Genomic DNA, 22,479 nt, shown 5'->3' with positions numbered 1-22,479 from the left:
TATGCGTGTTTTCGGAATGCCCAAAAAATGTACTATATCCCAGCAAAAGCGGCATATTTTTGACTTAATATTTACCCGCTACAGGACAGAAAGTGTTGTTTTTGTATTTTGAAGAAAAGATATTGTTTTTTATCTTTAAATATACTTAATATTTTTCAAATGGAGAAAAAACATTCAGGTTTTACCTAAAAAGATCTGTTGCACAATAACAATTTCAATAAGTGGCTTGATATTTATTTTCAAAAACGTTCTTCTGAAAAATCAAGTTCTTTGATATACTCGTATGACGTTGTTGAAGGAGTGAGCGATACGTATTTGCGTTCGTGATTAGTTACATTTTCTCATTTGTAACTTTTAAACATGCTTATTAAAAAAAAGGATTTGTGTTTTTATTATTTACAAAAATACTTCAATTTTATGCTATTTCTGTGAGTCTAAGCAGCTCATTATTAGAAATAGGTATCAAATTGTGGTAGTGGGCTAGAACCAAGAAACTCTGACTCAAGAGTCCCACTAACCACGGGACCACAACCCGAAACGAATCAGATTTTTTTATCAAAAATCAATCACAATATTAAGACTGTTAGTGACTAACTAACTAACTAGCCATCACAGAGGTAGGCAGAGAGAATAGAACGCCACGCCACTCTGTCTTTGCACACATTCTTCGCCTCTTCCACGTTCATGCGTCTCCTCATACATACCTTAAGACCCAAAATACGTTAAATCGTAACCTAATTTTCTCTAAACCCAGGCAACATTTGACGTAATTGATTTTTATTATTTAAACACCGTTTTTGTAATGAAAATTTAGTTTCTTTTCGAAATAAATATATGGTTTTGAATCGAAGAGTTATTGAAAGGTTAGTAGTTTAAAAATATGTATACTTTTTTTCAATATATTTTCTAAAAAAAAAGAAAGATCCTATATAAGTATATATGTATTCTTTTAAAAAATTGAGCGTGAATACACGTCTAGCCCTCAGCGCAGCCGAATGCGTTGTGATTATGTGATTTGAACGCCCGAGATCTAGGCCTTAATATTTTAAAAGACTATGGCTGCCATGGGCCATACATTATTAAAGATTATAATAATATTTTCACTCCATAGCGTAAACAAGGATTTGGAGCATATGATCAATATGAGTATTTTAGATAAATGCATACAACCGCAGAGTATGATAGAATATTGTAATAAGTTTTAAAAAGTTCACTTCAATTATAACCTTAGTGTATCATTGTGATATCAATCCTTTTCTATTCGCATTACATCTAATTACGATTTTTGAAACAAGAATTAACAATTTTGAGTAGGTACGGTAAAACCTCGATATAACGGACCAATTTGAGGAAGGGGTGTCAGTTAAAGCCGAAAGTCCGTTATATAAAAACGGTTTTAAAATAAATCAAAAAACTATTATTTATTTTTTAAAATTAAATTTTGTTAAAATGTGAACACTGTATTTAGATATAAATAAATAATACAAAACACGAACAAAATTATATTTATTGTCTTCGGACACTCGTCGCGAAGTGACGTTGCTGTTTGATATTGACGCGCTTGCTTTCAGTAATCCAGCTTTGAAAAAGGAATCAAGTATTGTTTGCACTTTTGAAGTTTGCTGTTTTTTTTATTATTTTAATAATGGACTTTCAAAAATTACGAAAATGCGTATAATGTAGTTATAAATGTAGACGTATGACGTGATTATCATGACTAAAGTGACCATACGTCCCGTTTTGAACGGTACCGTCCCGTTTTTAGATAGCCTGTCCCGGTGGTCCCAAGTAAAGTTTCGAGACGTCGAAATGTCCCGTTTTCGAAAAAAGATCAACACACGGTAACAATTTAAAAAAAAAGTGCAAAAAATCGACGGTAGTTTGTATTGTAGTATAGCCGTTTCATAAAACTTTGCTGAACAAATCCTAGCTTAATTTAGTATTTTCACAGATAAATAAGTTGTGGACGACAGAAAAAACAATTAAAAGTCAGAGAAATGTTAGTTAAGATATTTTTTTTAAATCCTGCTAAAAATTACATTCTTATTCAAAAGCAAACCCACTTATACTTCAAAAAAACTGTTCATCAGAAAAATAAATAACAATATATTTTTTTCACATTTATATTATTTATCCCGCTTATTTTCTTTATCAACATTACGTTTCTTTTTATTAATACATAAAAAATATGAAAAAATACGTGTTTTCTTGAATGTATATACTATTACGTAAAAATTGGTAGATGTCCCGTTTTGAGGACAAAAATAAATGTTCAGTTTAATCATGACCGGTAAAAAATGTTTACATGCGGCGACACTTGAATTTAAGCAAGTATAATATTAACAGGACGTTTTTATTTATTTTACATTTGACCATGTTACACGTGACATCACATGCGTTATTAATCACAGCAATCAATTAAAAAATTATTTATAAACTAAACAATATAAATTAACTATACGTTTTGGGCGCGCTACGAATATTTATTTTATTACCTATATGTAACTCATTACATTTTTGTTGTGCATGACTAAGATATCAAATATCTATTTGAGAGATGGACTTGTATGAAAAAATTATTTATAGACTATTATATTATATTATTAAGGCTAAATATACGATAAATCTCAACTAAATTTTCTTTGAACCCAGGTAACATTTGGCGTAATTGAATTTTTTGCTTAAAATACCGTTTTTGTATTGAAAAAAAAAGTTTTTCTTCGTAATAAATATATGGTTTTAAAAAAAGATTTATTGAAATGTAAAGTTAATTTTTTTTTAAATAAATAAATTTAAAAAAAAATTGCTCACGTACAACACGTGCGGCTTCTCGCGCGACCGTTCGCGTTCTGAATTTGAAAGTTTGAGATCTCTGACAAGGAATATCTAAACTGTGTATTTTATGAAAGTAATTTCATGAACGAAAATCAAACAAAAAAACAATGATTTTCATTAGTATATTGACAAAGACATAGAAGTTTATTGAGATGAGAATATGGAAGTATGGGTATTGACAGGGCTTAAGATCCGTCTTTGGCTGGTACATGTGATTTTACACTTTGTACACCGTGTAAAATTTACCATTGTATAACCATGTTACTCATACCATATTTTCGAAAATGTACCAATACAAACTAACCAATCATCATGCCGCTTCCCTGTAGAGGTAGCCAGAGAGAATAGAATGCTACACCAATCTGTCTTTAAAACATTCTTCGCCTCTTACACATTCATGCATCTCCTCATACGTAGCTGACGATTATTCCGAATCCCGATTGATTACTTTCACGTATTTGATGTACTTGATCAACCCAAGTTATCCTCGGTATCTCTCTGCTCCTATTGCCAACTAAATTCGCCTCATAAATTTGTTTTACCGTCCTTTCCTCACTTATTTCAATACACCTTTTATAATTTTATCAAATATATTTATCTCAGCTTTGCATTCTTTCCATATTTCATCAGTCTAACATCTATCATGTGTCATTTTTTTGCACATTGTCTGAGAGGTTGCATCTCAATACAATAATAGAATTAGTATAATATACATGTCACTCACGCAATAATGTATGAAATTGAGTATACCTACGAAGGTAAGTGGATGAGTTTAAAAAATCTGAGGTGTACTTCAATCCTGAATATATGAATCACAAGGCATTCATTGTTCAGAGTTAGTTGAATTACTCAGGGTGTTAATTGATTTGAACTTCACATGATTTTGCGACCCATTGTCAATGTCACTGTTTATATTTGCTAATAGCTAATATTTTTATTTGTATTTGCTAATGGCTAATAGGTCTCACCTGTATTCAATGTTTTATAGAAACATCATGTATCCACAAACCAATATTTTTAGACAGGTAACACGGAATGTAGAAATGGCTACAACGAAATAAGATCTTTTTATCGATTATTATTTTAGCCCTCCCGCGAGAATCACACCTGGAACTTCCGTAACGGAAGCAGTGAGACTTTTAAAACATTGTTGTCGGGTAGTTTTTTCATCAACCCCGACCTTAATTATTCTCAGTCTGCCGCCCGACCCTCAGTATACTAATCACAAGTATACAGTACACTAATCACAAGTCTACTAATGCAAACCCAATTCCGATCTGCACATTTTTTTGGCGTTTCTCGCGCTCTACCAAAAGTAAGCAAATATATTGCTTTTAAGCGACTCCCTCTCTCTACCAACAGTATGTCAAATTTGCTTAATCTGTTTCCCACAAACAATGTGTTAAAATCCATTTATGAATTAATTTTTAAATCAAACACAGATTTTTTAAGTCTACTAAGTTGTATTTTATTAAAAAGACATAAAAATTAATATTGTGACAGTTGTTTCACCTAGTTATGGCATATTCTTTTGAAAATGCCATAACTAGGCGAAACAATTGTCACAATATTAATTTTTGTGTTTTTAATAAAATACAACTTAGTAGAATCAAAAAATCTGTGTTTGATTTAAAAATTAATTCATAAATTAAAATGGAGTTCTAAAAATTTCTGTTCAACTCATAAAAATTTCCCCTAACCCACAGTTCGAGGACTACAGGCATTATCTTTGTAATATTAATTGGTTCTCTGCCTTCAATGCCATGCTAGCCAGGCCGTCCATACAAAATTAATGTAAAGGGTTAATTTTTTTTATTGTTTCTAGCCCATGTCAAGCACTAATTTTAATGCAGTGGAAATCCGAACTAGTTTGAGGCTGTGGCCTGTTCAGATATAAACGATCAAACTAACTAATCGTCACGCCGCTTCCACGCAGGGGTAGGTAGATAGGATAGAACGCCACACCACGCTCTTCCACGTTCATGCATCTCCTCACAACATACCCGCTGATTATTTCGACTCCTAACTGACCGCTTTCAAGTATTTGGCATACCTGAAGTTTTTCTCGGTCTTCCTCTGCTCCTTTTTCCAACTACATTCGCTTCATAAATTTGTTTTACCGTTTTTTCCTCACTCATTCGTTCCATGTGTCCAAACCATCTCAACATATCTTTCATTAATGGGTAAAATGGTGAATATTACGTATGTGTACAAATAGATTACTTAAGTCTGCCAAATGGTATGTCGCGAGCCCTAAAATGCTCAGACTTCCATCTTCTTTCTTATAAAAATTATAGAAGCTTAGTCTCAGTTAAGACATGTATAAAAATTATCTCGTTAAGTTTTTTTTTAATCTAAAAAAATTTAATATAATATATAAATGTTACAAAAAAGCAATCAATCAATCAATAATACAGGTTCTTCAGTTCAAATTAGACGTCTGAAAAATCATATTGGATGTTTTATGAAACAAGTTGAACTTTATATTGTATTTTATTAAAAAATTATTCATAGTATTGAAAATCTTGTCTGAAAACAGTATACATTGAGTGCACAGACTATGACAGCGCGCCGCACAGGCTTGCCAACTCGACAACTAACACACTCGCTAGTCATAAGAATAAAAGATGTGGGCAGATATCCACATTGACGGTATATGTAGCACTAATATGAATATCTGTCCGCCTCCGTAATGTAATGGTCAGCGCGCTCGGCTACCGTTCTGAAGGTCCCGGGTTCGATTGCCAGAGGGGGGCTAATAAATATAAGTGATTTTTTTCACTCTGATATTTATTCAATATAACCCTGGACTCGTACCTGAAGCGGAGGGCTGATCACCTTTCCTTTGTGTTAACGATCGAGATAACACTGCGTTTGTATGATGCAGTGCCCTATGCACCATTGGGGTGCGGATAAGGGTTCGAATGAATCATATGAATATATTATTTTTTTTTTTTTTCAAATACAATATAATATCCAATTTGAGGTAAAAAATCTGTAGTGTCATTTGCAGGAACATAAATAAATTTGAGGAAGACTTAAAGCATAAACTTTATTTAAAATTAAGCATACTTAAACGTAAGATGAACATGATGTATCATTGTATATGGTATATAAACGTAAATAAAAGAAGGGTAGATTATATGATTGGCTCGGGTTGTTGGGTGATCAGCAGTCCAAACCTCTTCTTTATGATTATTCGTTGTCTTGAATATGTGTCTTGAGGGGAGAAGCGAGCTGCAAAATAAATAAGAAAATGAGAAAAATATTTACTTAAGAAAAAAGGCAGAAAAAACCGAATAGAAAAGAATAGTATCCTTTTGTTTATTAAAATTAATTTACAACATTTTGAGTGTGTCCAAATACTTGTTCACAAAATCTGGATTATCTCCAATTACAGGAGTTATTTTCATATTATTTTTTGACATCTCATCAAAGATGAAGAAGAATATGGAAGTCTGGGCATTTACGGGGCTTACGACCGTCATAGGCTGGTTTGAGTGATCACTTTACACACGTGTAACATTCTACCCATTATTGACAACCACACTACTCAAGGTGAATGTTACACGTGTGTAAAGTGATCACTCAAACCAGCCTATGACGGTCGTAAGCCCCGTAAATGCCCAGACTTCCATATTCTTCTTCATCTTTGATGAGATGTCAAAAAATAATATGAAAATAACTCCTGTAATTGGAGATAATCCAGATTTTGTGAACAAGTATTTGGACACACTCAAAATGTTGTAAATAAATTATCTGGTCAAATTATAAGCTTAATAATAAAAATGAAAATGGTATTTTCTGGCGTTTCTCATGTGTGTGATTATAATTCGGGATTAGGATCTCACATACTAATATAAGAGTTTCTGCTTAATAAAAAGCTTCTTTACATCTCACCAATAGATGTCTCTAGTGAAGTTTTAGTGATTCATGAACAAGGTTTCTAAATTGGTTCATATATATAGAACTTCCAAGAATTTGAGTAGTGTGGTTGTCAATAATGGGTAGAATTGGTGAATGTTACACGTGTGTAAAGTGATCACTCAAACCAGCCTATGACGGTCGTAAGCCCCGTAAATGCCCAGACTTCCATATTCTTCTTCATCTTTGATGAGATGTCAAAAAATAATATTGAAATTAATATTTGTATCAATGTAAAGGCGGAGACTGACCAGAGCATTTCGTCGTAACGTAACATGTTACAATGCGAGCATTCAGGCAGTCAGTCCACCGAGCCGAGTGCTCCATCCATAGTTTCGGATGCTCGGTGATGCTCGCCGTGAGCGATGTTATGTTACGACGAAATGCTCCGGTCAGTCTCCACCGTAACACTTTCACCTTTGTCTACATTTGAACTGATGATGGAATGATTATTCTGAATCCAGTAGTCACGCAAGCAAGTAAAAAGTAGTGTTTTTAAAAGTGGTATTACACAAAGTGAACAATGAATGATAAGGAGAGCATTTTTAACTATAGTATCAAACAAATATATGTTACTGAACAAATCTAACAAGTGATATTTTCGACATTATTTTTCGGTGACCAAGTTTTAGCATATGTAACATGAAATGATGTTTAATTCGATTTCCATATTTTAAACTACCACCATCTTTTGAGTTCTTCAGACCACCCTTTTATTCTCCCAAGGCCTCCATTTTGAAATTTTAGGGGTCCATCTTGCGGGGTCTTGTCTTGCATCATTTCTTGCCCATATCCACTTCAGTCTTGCTACACGATCCATGATATCCGCTATTCTGGTTCTGCTTCTAATATCCTCATTTCATATTCTGTCTCTTAGGCTTATACCAAGCATGGATCATTCCATGATCGCTTTTCTACATTTCTTCTTGTAACTAAACTACCACTACTTTTATTATTGTAGCGCCATTCCACTCAAAGGGTAGGCGGAAAGGATAAACGCCTGAGTTGGCTTTCCTGACATGCACTCCTAGATTCCTCTACATCCATACATCTATTTATAAATGATTAGATAAGAGTTTTGACGAGACCAGATTTGAAAATCGAACTGATTTAATTTTAAATATAAAGCTAGTAGTTCGAAAATATTATATCTCAAGCATAATAATATTGGGTACGTTTAAATGTAGTCCCAATTTTTTTTTTAGGTTAGAATAAGCTTTATGGTTTGAACGTGAAACAACAAAAAATATTACAAACCTGGATGTGCTGATAGAGTTGGGTTGTTTTGGGGATCTACTCTCTGGAAAAAAAAAAAACAAAATATAATACAAGTATATATTTCGAAGTCGGTGAAAATAGCAAAATCTTAAGACGTCAAAAAGAGTATTTAAGATTTAGTAAGAGTGTAGACTTACCAAGAGAGTGTAAACTCTCTGGCCTTTCTCGTTTACGTAAAACCTCAGATACATCTTGGATTTAATAAAATAAAACTTTCTAAATACAGTATATTCGTATATATTGAGAATTGTTAGTCGCAATTTAAAAGGTTAGCTTTTACGTCAAAATAGAAACGCGACAAGCGTGGTCGACTTTTCACCATAGATCACAGATCACGGCACTCCGTCCATAGATTTTAGCCAACAAAATAAGTGTCTCCTTATAAAGTTGGCAACATTGTATCGGTATTGTAAGTACCTACTTAACCATCAGTATAAACCAGGGAAATTTAAAACCAAGGAAACGGAATTTTGTTTTATCAATCCGTAAAAGTGTAAACAAAAAGATCGTGAGTGAGTTTTCAGTAAAAATGCCCGTTGTAATAAAAGATTTTATTTGGAAACAATCTAATGACTTCATTTTGATTCATGTTCCTTTACGAGGAATGCATCATACAGATGTAGATATTTTAATATCTGACCAATACGTTAAACTACACTTTCCACCATTCTTATTTGAAGTGTTTTTGAAACATGTTATTGATGAATCGAAATCGAAATGTTCATTTACTGATAAAGAAGCTTATTTAGAGTTAAAGAAATCGGAAGACAAACCTTGGGATGAATTAGAAGTCAATATTGACAAACACGAGAAAGTAAAATTAAAGCAACAGATTATAGAGGAAATTCAAAAGAAAACCCGAAAGCATCTTGATGACAAAATTAAATCAAAGGCTGAACTAAGCAGAATGGCGGTATCAAAAGCAATTGAAATGGATTCCAAACTAAGGAGTAAAATAGACGCGATGCGTGATTCGGAGAGACAAAATGCAATGAAAGAATTAGAAGATTGGAGACAATCTAAAAATAAGCCAGTTTTAGTCCAACCAAGAGAAGAAACCAAAGGAGTAGTAATAACAGAATTAAGAGATGACCAAAATGAGAAAGATGATAGGAATATTGAAAAAATTAACCCAAAAATGAAAAAATCTAATTTTTATAGTAAGGTGATCTCAAACATAGAATCGAGGAAAATACCTGCACTCCGAGAAACTGGTACAATAACTGTTTCTTTTACGGAAAGAATATTTCCTACTCCGAGCCGTGAATCGAGTGCTCGGGATGAAGAAATTTGGTTGAAGAATGTAACAGAAGCGCGGAGGGCTACTGGTTTGTATTATAAATAAAAGACATCAAAATATCTATAACAAACCTAGCCGTGTAACTGTTCTGATCGCGATGGCAGTTAATATGGTCACAGAGTATAGAAAACGTGCTTCGTGACCATATCAGCCCCCACCGCAACCAACATTTTTACACGGGTTAGTACTTTTTACAAACCAATATTATCTAACTACATTTTGCACTAATTAGTTCATTTGGTTACCATACAAGTGGTCCCAGATTGATTTCCCCATCAGGTAACCACCTGGGACCACTTGTATGGTAACCAAATGAACTGACCACCATACCATCCTTCATAATATTATATCTATAATTTTATATCATACCCGATGCTATAAGCAACATATTTTCTTGAATATTTTTTTTTATTTACAACAGTAAACATGATTTGATTGGTTATGTTGTTTTAATACAACCACAGATGGCAGTACAAGTGCCATTTTAGATATAAATGTCACCGGGCTTCAATTACAAGCGCAGCCGTAGATGTACGGCCATACTTATTTGAGGAAAGTTTGGTATGGCCATACATTGCGGCCATACTCCCGGACAGGTTAAAATAAGAATAAAGTTTATTTGAAGCCATATTTTATTTTTAGGATTTGTTTCCGAAGACCTCAGGCCTGAAGAACAGGATCCGCAGTGGTGCAAGGAAAAAGGAGATGAGTTTTTCCAAATAGAAAACTACTTGGGAGCCATTAGTGCGTACACACATGGCATCAAGCTGTCTGATAAACTACCTGGATTATATGCCAATAGATCGGCATGCCACTTTGCAATTGGAAACTTTAATAAATGTGTAAGAAACTGATAGTTATTCCTAACGCCATCAGAGTTGACATAAATAACACAAACATAAGCGTTTATATTGGATGTATATCCTATAAGGGAGAGTAACATAATAATATATCATTATTATTTCTCCTCCGTCTTATTCCTCATTACTGAGGGTTGTTACCCTTGTGGAAGCAATGACTCTTCTCCAGTTATCCCTTGACTGCGCTGCACGTAGCGCTCCAACCACCGAGGTGCCTGCTGCTGCCTTAACTCGATCGGTCCATCATGTGGGGATCTTCCTCTCCCTCTCTTCCCCTCCAGGCTATCCTCATTGCCACGAGCAATGTGTCCAAAGAACTGGAGAATCCGTTGTGTATAGACATTGGCCAGAGTCAAGCCATCCAAGTGCAGTTCCTGGTGAATGGACTTGTTGGTGCGTCTAGCTGTCCATGGAATGTTAATCATTATAATACATAATTTTTATCAGTACTCTGTATACGAGTGATGCATCTGTGTTAGTACACAGATATGGTCGCAAAGCACAAGTTCGGTCCTCTGCGATCATGTCAGCTACCACGGTGAGCAAAAATGTTATATGGGTATGTTCAGGTTGAGTCTGATGGCATTAGGTCTATGCGATTCTTTTCTTGGTGGAACTGCATTTTTAAAAATATATATATATATATATATATATATATATATATATATATATATATATATATATATATATATATAATGGCGTTGCATATAAAATATATTGCTTTTACCAATGTCAAGTTAAAAAAATAATATAATAAAAGTAATAAAAAACTACCTATCTTTTTCCATTTAATTTATTTTACTAGCGGCGGGATTTCATCATTACTGACATTGCCAGTGATGTCAGTAATGATGAAACTCAGCAAAATATATTACATTAAAAAACTACATATTTGGTAATTTTTTTCACATCACATTTTGAAAATGTGAAGGAAAGATTTCATGATTCTCAAAGTCTATGATTACGGTTTCAGATAGAAGATTGCTCAGCAGCCCTGGATCTATTAAAACCTCCGTGTCCTTCAAACCTGAACAGCAGAGTGAAGTGCATAGTGAGGAGAGCCGCGGCTCTCACTCGGGTGGGTATGCTGAATAAAGCAATAGGCGAAATGAAAGCTGCCATCCGACTTCAACCCGACAACGAGGACTTGAAGAATGACCTCAATGCGATGGAAAGGGCTTGGGAGCAGGATCCTGACTCTGATTAAATGTTATATGAATGACAATAATCATCGGCTTTGTAGACTATTGGGGTCAGCTCTCCTCGTCCTCGGAGTAGACCCTACAACCTTGGATGAATAAATTTCCTTTGCTTCACTTTGCTTGGCCCTGGAATCCCGCAAGTTGGCCCTGACACATTGTCAGTCTCTGGATCACCGAGAGAAGAATCACCCCCGCTGCCAGACAGGGTAGTGAATCTCTGCGTTTGTTTTTCCATGAAACACTGGTTTATTTGACTATAAAGTTTTTTCCACCGACTGTCGTTAGACATGGAACCAGAGTGGCCCAGCTAACTAGAGCTGTATCCGCTGTCATAGTCAAGCAATGACTGATTATCGGATTGAACTAATGAGCCTGGATATCCATTAATGATGGTGTGTGTGACTAGTACCACCCACCATTTGTAAGCCGCCACTAATATGTGGGTCAGAAACTCACAACTTCTTCCGTCTCTGCCTATATTAGATGTCAACCGTGTGACACTAACCTGATTATAATAAATTTACATAGCATGTACATTAAGGTGTAAATATATTTAGACATAATATAATTAAAATCTGCCTTGAAACTATCCCCTAAATAATTGTTTTTGTTGAGGATATGTTAACTTTAAAATACGCCATAAATATCTTTATACATAGGTAAAATAAATTTAAAAAAACTTGTTTCTTACCACTTGAGCTATATTTATTTTATTGTAAAGACTAGTTATAGAAATTATGCTTCCATCTTCAGTTCAAAATATAAACTAAAGCGTAAATAATTATCTGTTCTGTAAGTAAGGAGGGGGGTAAGTTAGATTTCATCATGTTTTATTACGAAGTGAATGAACAATTGATAAAATATCTTATTATTTTTTGACATCTCATCAAAGATGAAGAAGAATATGGAAGTCTGGGCATTTACGGGGCTTACGACCGTCATAGGCTGGTTTGAGTGATCACTTTACACACGTGTAACATTCACCAATTCTACCCATTATTGACAACCACACTACTCAAATTCTTGGAAGTTCTATATATATATGAACCAATTTAGAAACCTTATTCATGAATCACTAAAACTTCACTAGAGACATCTATTGGTGAGATGTAAATTGGTTCATATATATATAGAACTTCCAAGAATTTGAGTAGTGTGGTTGTCAATAATGGGTAGAATTGGTGAATGTTACACGTGTGTAAAGTGATCACTCAAACCAGCCTATGACGGTCGTAAGCCCCGTAAATGCCCAGACTTCCATATTCTTCTTCATCTTTGATGAGATGTCAAAAAATAATATGAAAATAACTCCTGTAATTGGAGATAATCCAGATTTTGTGAACAAGTATTTGGACACACTCAAAATGTTGTAAATAAATTATCTGGTCAAATTATAAGCTTAATAATAAAAATGAAAATGGTATTTTCTGGCGTTTCTCATGTGTGTGATTATAATCCGGGATTCGGATCTCACATACTAATATAAGAGTTTCTGCTTAATAAAAAGCTTCTTTACATCTCACCAATAGATGTCTCTAGTGAAGTTTTAGTGATTCATGAATAAGGTTTCTAAATTGGTTCATATATATATAGAACTTCCAAGAATTTGAGTAGTGTGGTTGTCAATAATGGGTAGAATTGGTGAATGTTACACGTGTGTAAAGTGATCACTCAAACCAGCCTATGACGGTCGTAAGCCCCGTAAATGCCCAGACTTCCATATTCTTCTTCATCTTTGATGAGATGTCAAAAAATAATATGAAAATAACTCCTGTAATTGGAGATAATCCAGATTTTGTGAACAAGTATTTGGACACACTCAAAATGTTGTAAATAAAATATCTTAATAGGTAATTGCAAACATGTAAATATAATATGATTTTGTACTGTAATAAGTCATCAAAGGCAGCTGTGTACATTTGCTTGATTAGTTGCTTCGCATATTTGAAAAAAAAAGTAGTATTTTGTAAATAATAATAAAAAAATATTCACTTTTTGCAGTTAATCCAAGGATGGAAATATTTAGAAATCAAAATGGTGGATGTGATATGTCATTGATGAATAAATATTACAAATGAAAAATAAATATTTTAAAATACAATTATTTATGTTTTTTTTTTTAAATATCCCTCTATTTTTTATATTTGACATTTGCATACATTTATGTGCAATAAGACTAATATTTATTTAATATCTCCTTGCACTGGAAACTCAAACACAGGACTGTTTACCTTGATTTCATGAAACTAATTAATGATTGAGTTAACACTGCGTATTACTATATAATGTAGTGCCTTATGCATCATTGGGTACTTCTCTTCAAAACTTTATCTGCACCACAGTGGTGCAAAGGGCACTGCATCATATAAACGCAGTATTATCTTGATCGTTAACATATGAAGGAAAGTAATCAGCCCTGAAATATCAGCCCTCCGCTTCAAGTTCCAGTCCAGGGTAATATTGAATAAATTCGGTACAGATGGGGGCTAAAATAGGAAGATTCAAAATATTATTTTATATTAATATTATTTTATACCACATTGGGATGGCCTGTTAAGGCACCGAGTGGCAGGCTTCCGGGAGAGGCTGATGAAGAGCTCCAACCTCATCATAAAGCGGCTTGTGGAGCACAGATGGGGGCTGGATATGTGGCGGCACTGGAGCGCAGTGCTGCGTTTGCCAGCGAGCTAATTTTCGTCTACATCTCTCCAAATTTATTATTATTTTTATTATTATTTTTATTTTCTATTTTTTTTTTCTTTCAATTTATTATTTCTTTCTTATTTTTAATTTCATTGTTTAAATAAAATGTTGTAAAACATATATGGCTGACTAAGTATTGCACCCACCACTTAGTCAAGCTGGAATAAAGAGTTAAAAAAAAAAAAAAAAAAAAATATTAAATATCAGGTACCTACCTACTTACACATTAAAGAGAAAATACCAAACCATATTCTGATTTTGAAAAAATAGCAAATTCCTATTTTAAAACAAACTCGTTGTGACAAATATGGTAACATGAACTAAACATATTTCGAAAAATTCCTGTTAATTTTTAAACATGACGGCCGTCTTGAGAAATCGTAAATTGGTGTTGGTATATCCCAATGACTACTATTTGCCTCCTCGGAGCGAAGGGAGAATAAAGTCGTACGATTCATGCACTGACTTGCGAGCATGGTCTCTACATGAGAGTGAAAGAAGTGACCATTTGTTCGACTTGATAAAGATAGATAATGACCCGTGTCGCGGCCTAATACCGAGGCACGTATTGGCAGAATTGCTTGCGGACATGAGGGGAACCTCTTCAGGTGGACAGGTAAGAACTTGATTCATTCTACTAATAAAGAAGATCAATTGACTTGCTTTAATTGACATCCATTTCAAGTAAGACACACAAATAAGACACTACTTTATGATCTCCCTTTGTGACACGTGTTTCGATACATTTCGCATTGTTACGACTAATGGTACTAGAACTTAATTTTTTATTTATTTTCAAAACATATAACATACATACAATATTCCCGATGAGTAATTTCTGTTTTTTGAGAAGACTGGAACACAAATAATAAAGTTACATGGCAAAATATATAAAACAATTAACAGGTATAATAAAACAGTATAAAAATTCATTTTTTTCATTTCATTCAAACCCTTATCCGCACCCCAATAGTGCATAGGGCACTGCATAGTATAAACGCAGTGTTTTTTTTTATCGTTAACACATGAAGGGAAGGTGATCAGCCCTCCGCTTCCGGTACCAGACCAAGGTAATATTGTTAAATATAATAGTGAAAAAATCACTCTTATATTTAATCAATATTACCTTGACCCCCCCTGGAAATCGAACCCGGGACCTCCAGTACGGTAGCCGAGCGTGCTGACCATTACACTACGGAGGCGGACATATTTTTAATTTTTTTTTTTATAAAAAATAACATAAGGTAAAAAACATGTTAAAAGAAACATGAAAAAACATAAGGTGTTTAAACAAAACAAATTAGAAAATATAACTGAGAATACAAATGAGAAAATATAACAAACGAGAAAATATAAAACACATAAGGCAAGAAGCATGTTTAAAGAAACAAATGAGAAAAAAGATAGGGAAAGAAGCATATTTTAAATAAACAAGTGAGAATAACATAAGATGCATGTTTAAAAGAAACAAATGAGAAAATATAACTGATGATCAGAAAAACAGAAAGGCACAATAAGGAACAAATATTCATTTTGCCAATTAAAATAGTGAGAAGAGCAAAGGCGGAGCCAATAAATTGATTAAGAAGTACGATGTCTTGCTTCTAAGCAGTACTGAGGTCTGAACACAAAGAGCACACATCAACGAACCGATCAAATTATAATCAGTACTGAACTCTGAGGACAAAGCACGATTTATTTAAGTCTAGATTCTTATCAGTACTTAAATCTAAGTACTCTGAGCACACTAAATGATGATACCTTACCCTTTATATACCATTCTAGTGGGTACGTGTGGTAGAAAAACTTTAAATATTTCAATATGATAGACATATAAATACGCTCGTAATGAGTCAATGAACTGCATCCCTTTGTTCTTCTCGATTACATTTATGTGCTTATTTATAATCTTAATTTTGTCCGCCTCCGTAGGGCGCTGACCCTCGGCTACCATTCTGGAGGTCCTGGGTACGATTCTCAGAGGAGGGTCTAATAAATATAAGCAATTTAATATTTATTCAATATAACCCTGGACTGGTATCTGAAGGGGAGGGCTGATCACCTTTCCTTAGTGTGTTAACGATCAAGATAATACTGCGTTTATATGATGCAGTGCCCTATGCGCCATTGGGGTGCGGATTAGGGTTCGAATGAATTAATAATCTTAATATGTAAACTAAAATATACATAAATTCTTAAAAAATTCATTTTTATTTTTAAGGCACATACAAAAATACATATGGGTTTTAATCTCTCCTGAAATATTAGACAATGTACTCAGTATTGAAATAAAAATGAAATATAAAAGAATACATTAGACTTAACTAATTTGGGAGGAACACGCAACACTAGTGTCACAATAGATTTTAAGAAAAACAGGGTATTTACCAAGTAAAACATAAATTAAAAATGAATAGATTTTACCGCAAAGTGACTGCCAAATCAATTCATGAAAATATAGTAGTCCCAAAAATTCAGCACTCGATAACCTGGCAGTCTGGATTACTTGGCTACACCAAGACAACAGGACATTGCGCATTTCTTTGAAAAAAGTAGTCATGTCGGCTAGATAATTTTCATTATAGACAGCTTTATGCCATCATACCCGGTAAATTACTATACACTTTGTATTCATTCATTTTTATACTCACGTAGTAAAGGGTAATAAGTAAAATATACAGTAATGAATACGAATGAATGTTTAGTAATGAAGTACATACTTTTCCTTTGTATAAGGACATTTGGATAATTTATTCTCTGTTGAATTTTCAAGCAAACTATACACACAAGTAGAATACTGTATTTCATGAGGAAACACTCCTACTTATTCTTTTTTAACCATATTCCCGATTGCCCAGGATTTTCATAAACTCGGCCACCCTTCTGTTCACATTAGGCCAAGTTTTCTGGACTCTATTGTACTTCCAATTTAATAAAACTAAGACTTTTCCGTATAAATTCTTAAATTTACAAACAAAATGAAACACAGCCCTATTCCAATATGTACACTGTCAGATTTCAAAAAGGAAGAAGTAAGATTGAAAAGTATAACTTTCTTATTTTTCTTTTTATAGAAAGACAAGGGTTTAACTTTAGGAATTGATTCATCACCTGAGATACCAAATACCAGTGAGTATATTTATTTCACAATTAATTGGCAAATGAAGTAGTTTCTTGAAAAAAATTCATAAATGAGTAAATGTAATTCAATTGTCATATTATATGTAGGTAAAAGGCAGATTGTCGGTGACTCTGAGGAAAATGAGCGGGAACTTAAAAGAATTATTGCGGCCAAAGATGGCGATATTGCAGCTCTGCAGAGAGAAATCGTAAGTTGCTTTAATTTCCCCTAGAAAACTTTACCAGCGTCCAATGGAGTCGATACTACCTTTGAGAAACTGTGATGTAAAACATATATTAATAAAAGTATGACCGGTAAAAAAAATATCTTATTCACAGGATGAGTTGAAAGCCAAATGTAGTGCAGAAATGAAAAAATTAGCCGCACAAAGTGAAAACATTGGAAGCTCCGCAACAGCAGATACGGATAAGACTATTAATATGCTCGAAGACCAAAATAAGAAGTTGCAAGATGAGATTAACAGTCTCCAAGATGAGATCAAAAGACTTCTAGATGAAAAAGCAAAGTATGCACTATAATTTTTAAATGTTATATCTGATTGCAACTCCTTGATCAATTTTTAGTATATATATATAATTCACTAAGTCATAGCAAATCCGCAATCCAATGTCCGCCTCCATAGTGTAGTGGTTTTATTCCAGTATGATGATTCTCCACTGCCCTCCTTTTCCATTCTTTCAGTTCCAATATAAAATATTATTCAGATAGGTTTGTTTGTTTGTTAATGTGTGTGTCTATTTTTGGAATCTGGATAATGCGTCCGTGAAAATTTTTTTAAAAAAATATTCTCAAAGGTGTTGTATTTTCAGTACAAACATAAATGTAAATACTTGAATTGGATATGTTTCAAATGTTCAAAAGCCCAACTATCCCAAGACAATAGAAATTTAAATTAATGTTTATCATTTAGGGTGGTGACTGACCGGAGCCATTTCGTCATTACGTAACATGTTACGATGCGAGCATTCGTATAGTCAGTACAGCAAGCTGAGTGCTCCATCCATAGTTTAGGATGCTCACCGCGAGCGATGTTACGACGTTACGTTATGACAAAATGCTCCGGTCAGTCACCACCCTTAGCTAAATAAAACTGTGAAGAGAAAAAATAAATACTATGACAAATTGTTAAGGATATTAAAATTTTATAAAATGGAATATTACTCAATGACTAATAACAAATAAATGAATGTTGTCTAATTAAGGTCTGAAAAAGGAAGTCAAATGGATGATTCAAAGATAAGTGACAAAAATAATAGGATTGAAGAACTAGAAAGGTTAATAAGAGAATTAACAAGCGAGAGAGATGCGGCTTTGAAAGCTAATGAAGAGTTGTCCAAGGATTTGGAAGAATTCAAGGTTCATTTGAGTATACTAAAAGTTCATTAATTCAAACAAGTTTTGTTCTAATTTCAGCATAATTATAAAAATATTTCCAAATTTGTTATTAAAATATTTCCATTAATTAAAAAAATCATCCGAATTACGAGAAAATAATAAAAATCATCTACATTTTATTATTACAACTTCTGTTTTTATTCATTAAAATAAACTAATCACTTTGGATACTCGTCACATTTGTATATGAAAAATTAGTGTTTCTGCTTGCCAATTCCAAATTCATGATATTAAAAAAAATTTCAAATTGACCAAGTTTTAGTAAAATGATAAAATAATTTGCGAGATATTTGAATTATTGACATGTTTTATGTAACATACACTGTATGTTTCAGGTGCATCTCGAATGTTTGAGTAATTTGACAAAAGACTTGAATACTTATGTGAATAAAGCTCAAGCAATGGACGGAAACGGACAAAAGTACAGAGAACTTCTTGACACCTTCAAAGTGGTAATCTTATTCTGCTTGTTACAAAAAGAAATTGCAACATAGCTTTATAATGAATAAATATTAATATACTGCCCGCAGGCGATTTTTTCATCAACCCCGACCCTAATTAGTATACTAAACTCTTCTAACCCAATGGTGCATAGATCACTGCATCATATAAACGCAGTGTTATTTTGATCGTCAATACATGAAGGAAAGGTGATCAGCCCTCCGCTTCAGGTACCAGTTTAGGGTAATATTGAATAAATATTAGAGTGAAAAAAATCACTTATATTTATTTGACCCCCCCCTGGGAGTCGAAACCGGGACCTCCAGAACGGTAGCCGAGCATGCTGACCATCACACTACGGAGGCGGACTACTAATTAGGGCCCTATACTAATCACAAGTAACCGCAATTCCAATTTTGATCTTTACAATGTTTTTTGGCGTCTCGCGCTCTACCAAAATTTAGCGAATACATAGAATGCTTATAAGCATCTCCCGCTCTTTACCAACAGTACATAAATGACGCTTTTAAGCGTTTCCCGCAAACAATATATTAATTGATAGTGAGAAACGGAGACTGAAATTAAATTTTGGAGGAAGTGCGCTCTATTAAGGATGGTTTAAAATAAATAGGTATCAATCCATGAATTGGTAAGTCAAATTAAAGTAGAAATGGTAAAAAATGCCTATCTTGTTTCCAGGCAGTAGATCAGGATATAGCAAAAGCCAAAACAACTGCCGGAGAACTTAATAAGGAGAAAAAACAACTGGAAGAACATATTAAATCACAGTTGGATGAGGCCCTAGAAATGTACATTGCAGCACTGGAAGATATACAGATGAAACAATTAGAACTTGATAAGTTAGCAAAGGAATTAGCGGAACTCAAGTCAAAGAATGAACAACTGCAAAAGAAATGCAAGTATTTTTTAATGTTCTGTTCATTCTAGATACAGCGGTTCAAAGAACATTGCATGGGATGACGCAGTATTTACTTAAACGTATTTTTATGAATGTAAGGTGATCAGCCCTGCGCTCAGGTACTAGTCCAGGGTAGGTAGTATAAAATATAAATTAGAGAGAAAAACGTCTTATATTTATTTTGATTTCTCCTGGTAATTGAACCTAGCCAGTTGTGCTAACTACTGCACTGTGGAAATGTCTTATTTTTTATTTTGAATTAAAAAAATCAATACCATTAATTTTAAATTTTTTTATATAGGTGGTGAAGGAGGGAGCAATCCAAATATCACGGGCGATAGACCAAACAAAATGGATACGGATGTGAGTTTTTTTATATACATTTTATTTTCAGAAAATGTCTAAAATTGCTCATTTTTATTTGTAACAAAAAGATAAATTAATGTTTTTTCTGAACATTTCAAGGATTTAACTGCTCAAAAACCCGCACCACAGAAAAAAGAGGCTGAGAAGTCCCCCAGAAGGTATTACAATTAATTTATTTAAGAATGTCTCATTCATAAAACAAATTAGTTTAGTACGGCCATGTGAACTCTTTGATTACATAAAAGAAAACTTTCTCATTCCAACAGTCAAGAATCGGAATCGACGAAGAAAACCCAAGGAATATCCGGTCCTGTTTCAAAAATAGGAGACAATATGTGTCAAATGAATAATTGCAAAGCTAAATGTTGTAAAATGAGTCCGTGTAAAAGTCCAGAGTGTTTCAATAGTTGCACTGCTTGTAACGGTTGCAAAAATAACAAATTTCTTGGTTCATTAGATAAATGTTGCTTCTCTACAAGTAATCATTCCGCAGCCTTGTGCAAAGCACTAAAAAAGGCGCACGATATTGAAAAATGCTACTGGAATGCAAAGTCAAGCGAACACCGTGAAAAGAGCACGGATAATAAGAAAATGAGAAGGATTACTCACGACAATTGGGATATATCATTGCCTGTATCATATCCGCACACGTTAGAATTTGACGAACGCACAAACAAAGACCCCATGGATTTAGAAATGCAATTTGCAAATCGCAGTTTAATGATTAGGATGAATTAGTCAATTATGGTCTGATCAATATAAATTAAATCACAACCGTCATGTCATAAAATCAATAAAATTTCAAACCATAAAATAATACCACTCCAATTAGCAATTTTCAATATGGCATCCTTATGTCTACTAATCACTACATATAAGTCACATTTTCCAAACTGTTGTAAGATGTAAAAAAAACACATTTTCTTTCTTTTTGTATACTTGCGGAAAAAAATTACAGTTCATACTTACAGATACTAAACTACCCAGTATAAAATTATATAAAACACATGAAAATAACTTGTATCAATACATTTCTGATGTGGTTTCCGAATAGATTTTTATTGAGATAAGAACTTAAAAAAGGAAAATGAGTTTTGCATAAAAAATATGTAATGTGATGAAATAAATAAATAAACATGTTTTGAGTACATAGTGCAAAGGCCTATTTCAAAATGATCCATGTCAAATTATTGATGTCACTTTTTGACTCTAGATATTTAACGCCGCTCTCTGATGTTGGGGTAAAGACCATTCAAGCCAGGAATATATTCTCAAGAAAACTATCCCAGTTTCCAGTGACCCAGAATGACCAACCATACCCGCCCGCACTCTCTAAGCCGAAACCGCCTCCAAAATCATTTAAGAGTCATCCGCCATCACAACTAAACGGGGGAATCCGATCCAACTACAGTATCTACTCAATGAATTAGGGCCACGCAGAATTTCGCGCAATTTCTCAATTCAAACAGGAATAACTCAGAGAAAACCTTGAATAAAACAACATTGAATTTTATTTACACATGAACACTTATTACGCTTAAATTATGCATATTTTTTCATATAAATATAGTTAGTATTTAGTATTTCCACCTTTGGCAGAAATAACTGCCTCAATTCTTTTTGGCATACTTAAAATGCACTGTTTTATCATGTTTTTTATTTCTTCGTCTTCTGACCAAATTTTTTGAATATTTTTTTTAGACAGTCTACTGTCGGATTTGGAAATGAGCAAACCTTATTTTTTAACATGCTCCATACGTTTTCTATAGGATTAAGGTCCGGAGAATTTCCAGGCCAGGGGAGCAAAGGCAGATTTTTGTTAGACAAAAATTTTATTATTGATTTAGCCCGGTGGCAAGGTGCCCCATCCTGCATGAAGGTGTATGGACCTTCTGTTGGGTCGAGTGTATGGTAGAAGGGCAATAAAATTCGTTCGAGGACCTGCTTATAGGAATTTTGGTTCATTGTTCCTTCCACGAAAAACAACGGCCCAGGTAAATTGTTAATAATACATGACCATATCATTGTTGCAGGGGGGTGTTTGATAACTTTTACCACACAGGCCTCATTGTAACGTTCCATTGGTGTTCTCCTGACGAATCGACGGCTCTCTG

General features: G+C 33.7%; 3 protein-coding genes across 3 annotated transcripts; 2 read left to right on the top strand and 1 right to left on the bottom strand.

The window, feature by feature from the left end:
• Nucleotides 1-5,867: 5,867 nt before the first annotated feature.
• Nucleotides 5,868-8,378, bottom strand: Nop10 (Nop10 ribonucleoprotein). Its single transcript, XM_088259930.1, has 3 exons — nt 8,175-8,378; nt 8,017-8,059; nt 5,868-6,072 (listed from the first exon to the last, which is right to left on the bottom strand). The coding sequence occupies exons 1-3, from the start codon at nt 8,226-8,228 to the stop codon at nt 5,975-5,977; spliced, it is 195 nt and encodes a 64-aa protein (XP_088116056.1). The 5' UTR covers nt 8,229-8,378; the 3' UTR covers nt 5,868-5,974.
• Nucleotides 8,379-8,515: 137 nt separating this feature from the next.
• On the top strand, nt 8,516-12,264 carry LOC148309554 (dynein axonemal assembly factor 4-like). Its single transcript, XM_088259939.1, has 3 exons — nt 8,516-9,365; nt 9,980-10,179; nt 11,171-12,264. The coding sequence occupies exons 1-3, from the start codon at nt 8,567-8,569 to the stop codon at nt 11,402-11,404; spliced, it is 1,233 nt and encodes a 410-aa protein (XP_088116065.1). The 5' UTR covers nt 8,516-8,566; the 3' UTR covers nt 11,405-12,264.
• A 2,135-nt stretch (nt 12,265-14,399) lies between these two features.
• LOC148309553 (uncharacterized) lies at nt 14,400-21,795 on the top strand. The gene is made up of 10 exons (XM_088259953.1): nt 14,400-14,718; nt 17,177-17,231; nt 17,331-17,431; nt 17,562-17,749; nt 18,447-18,600; nt 18,975-19,091; nt 19,780-19,996; nt 20,301-20,362; nt 20,465-20,523; nt 21,579-21,795. Exons 1-10 carry the CDS (start codon nt 14,461-14,463, stop codon nt 21,793-21,795), a joined length of 1,428 nt encoding a protein of 475 aa, XP_088116079.1. The 5' UTR covers nt 14,400-14,460.
• Nucleotides 21,796-22,479: the final 684 nt, after the last annotated feature.

The sequence above is a fragment of the Brachycentrus maculatus genome, unplaced genomic scaffold (genome assembly GCF_059751285.1).
Source record: "Brachycentrus maculatus isolate JH-2025_06_01 unplaced genomic scaffold, ASM5975128v1 h1tg000121l, whole genome shotgun sequence".
NCBI lineage: Eukaryota > Metazoa > Arthropoda > Insecta > Trichoptera > Brachycentridae > Brachycentrus > Brachycentrus maculatus.
Note: the sequence above shows the minus strand (reverse complement) of the source record. Positions and strands in the feature narration are given on the sequence as shown.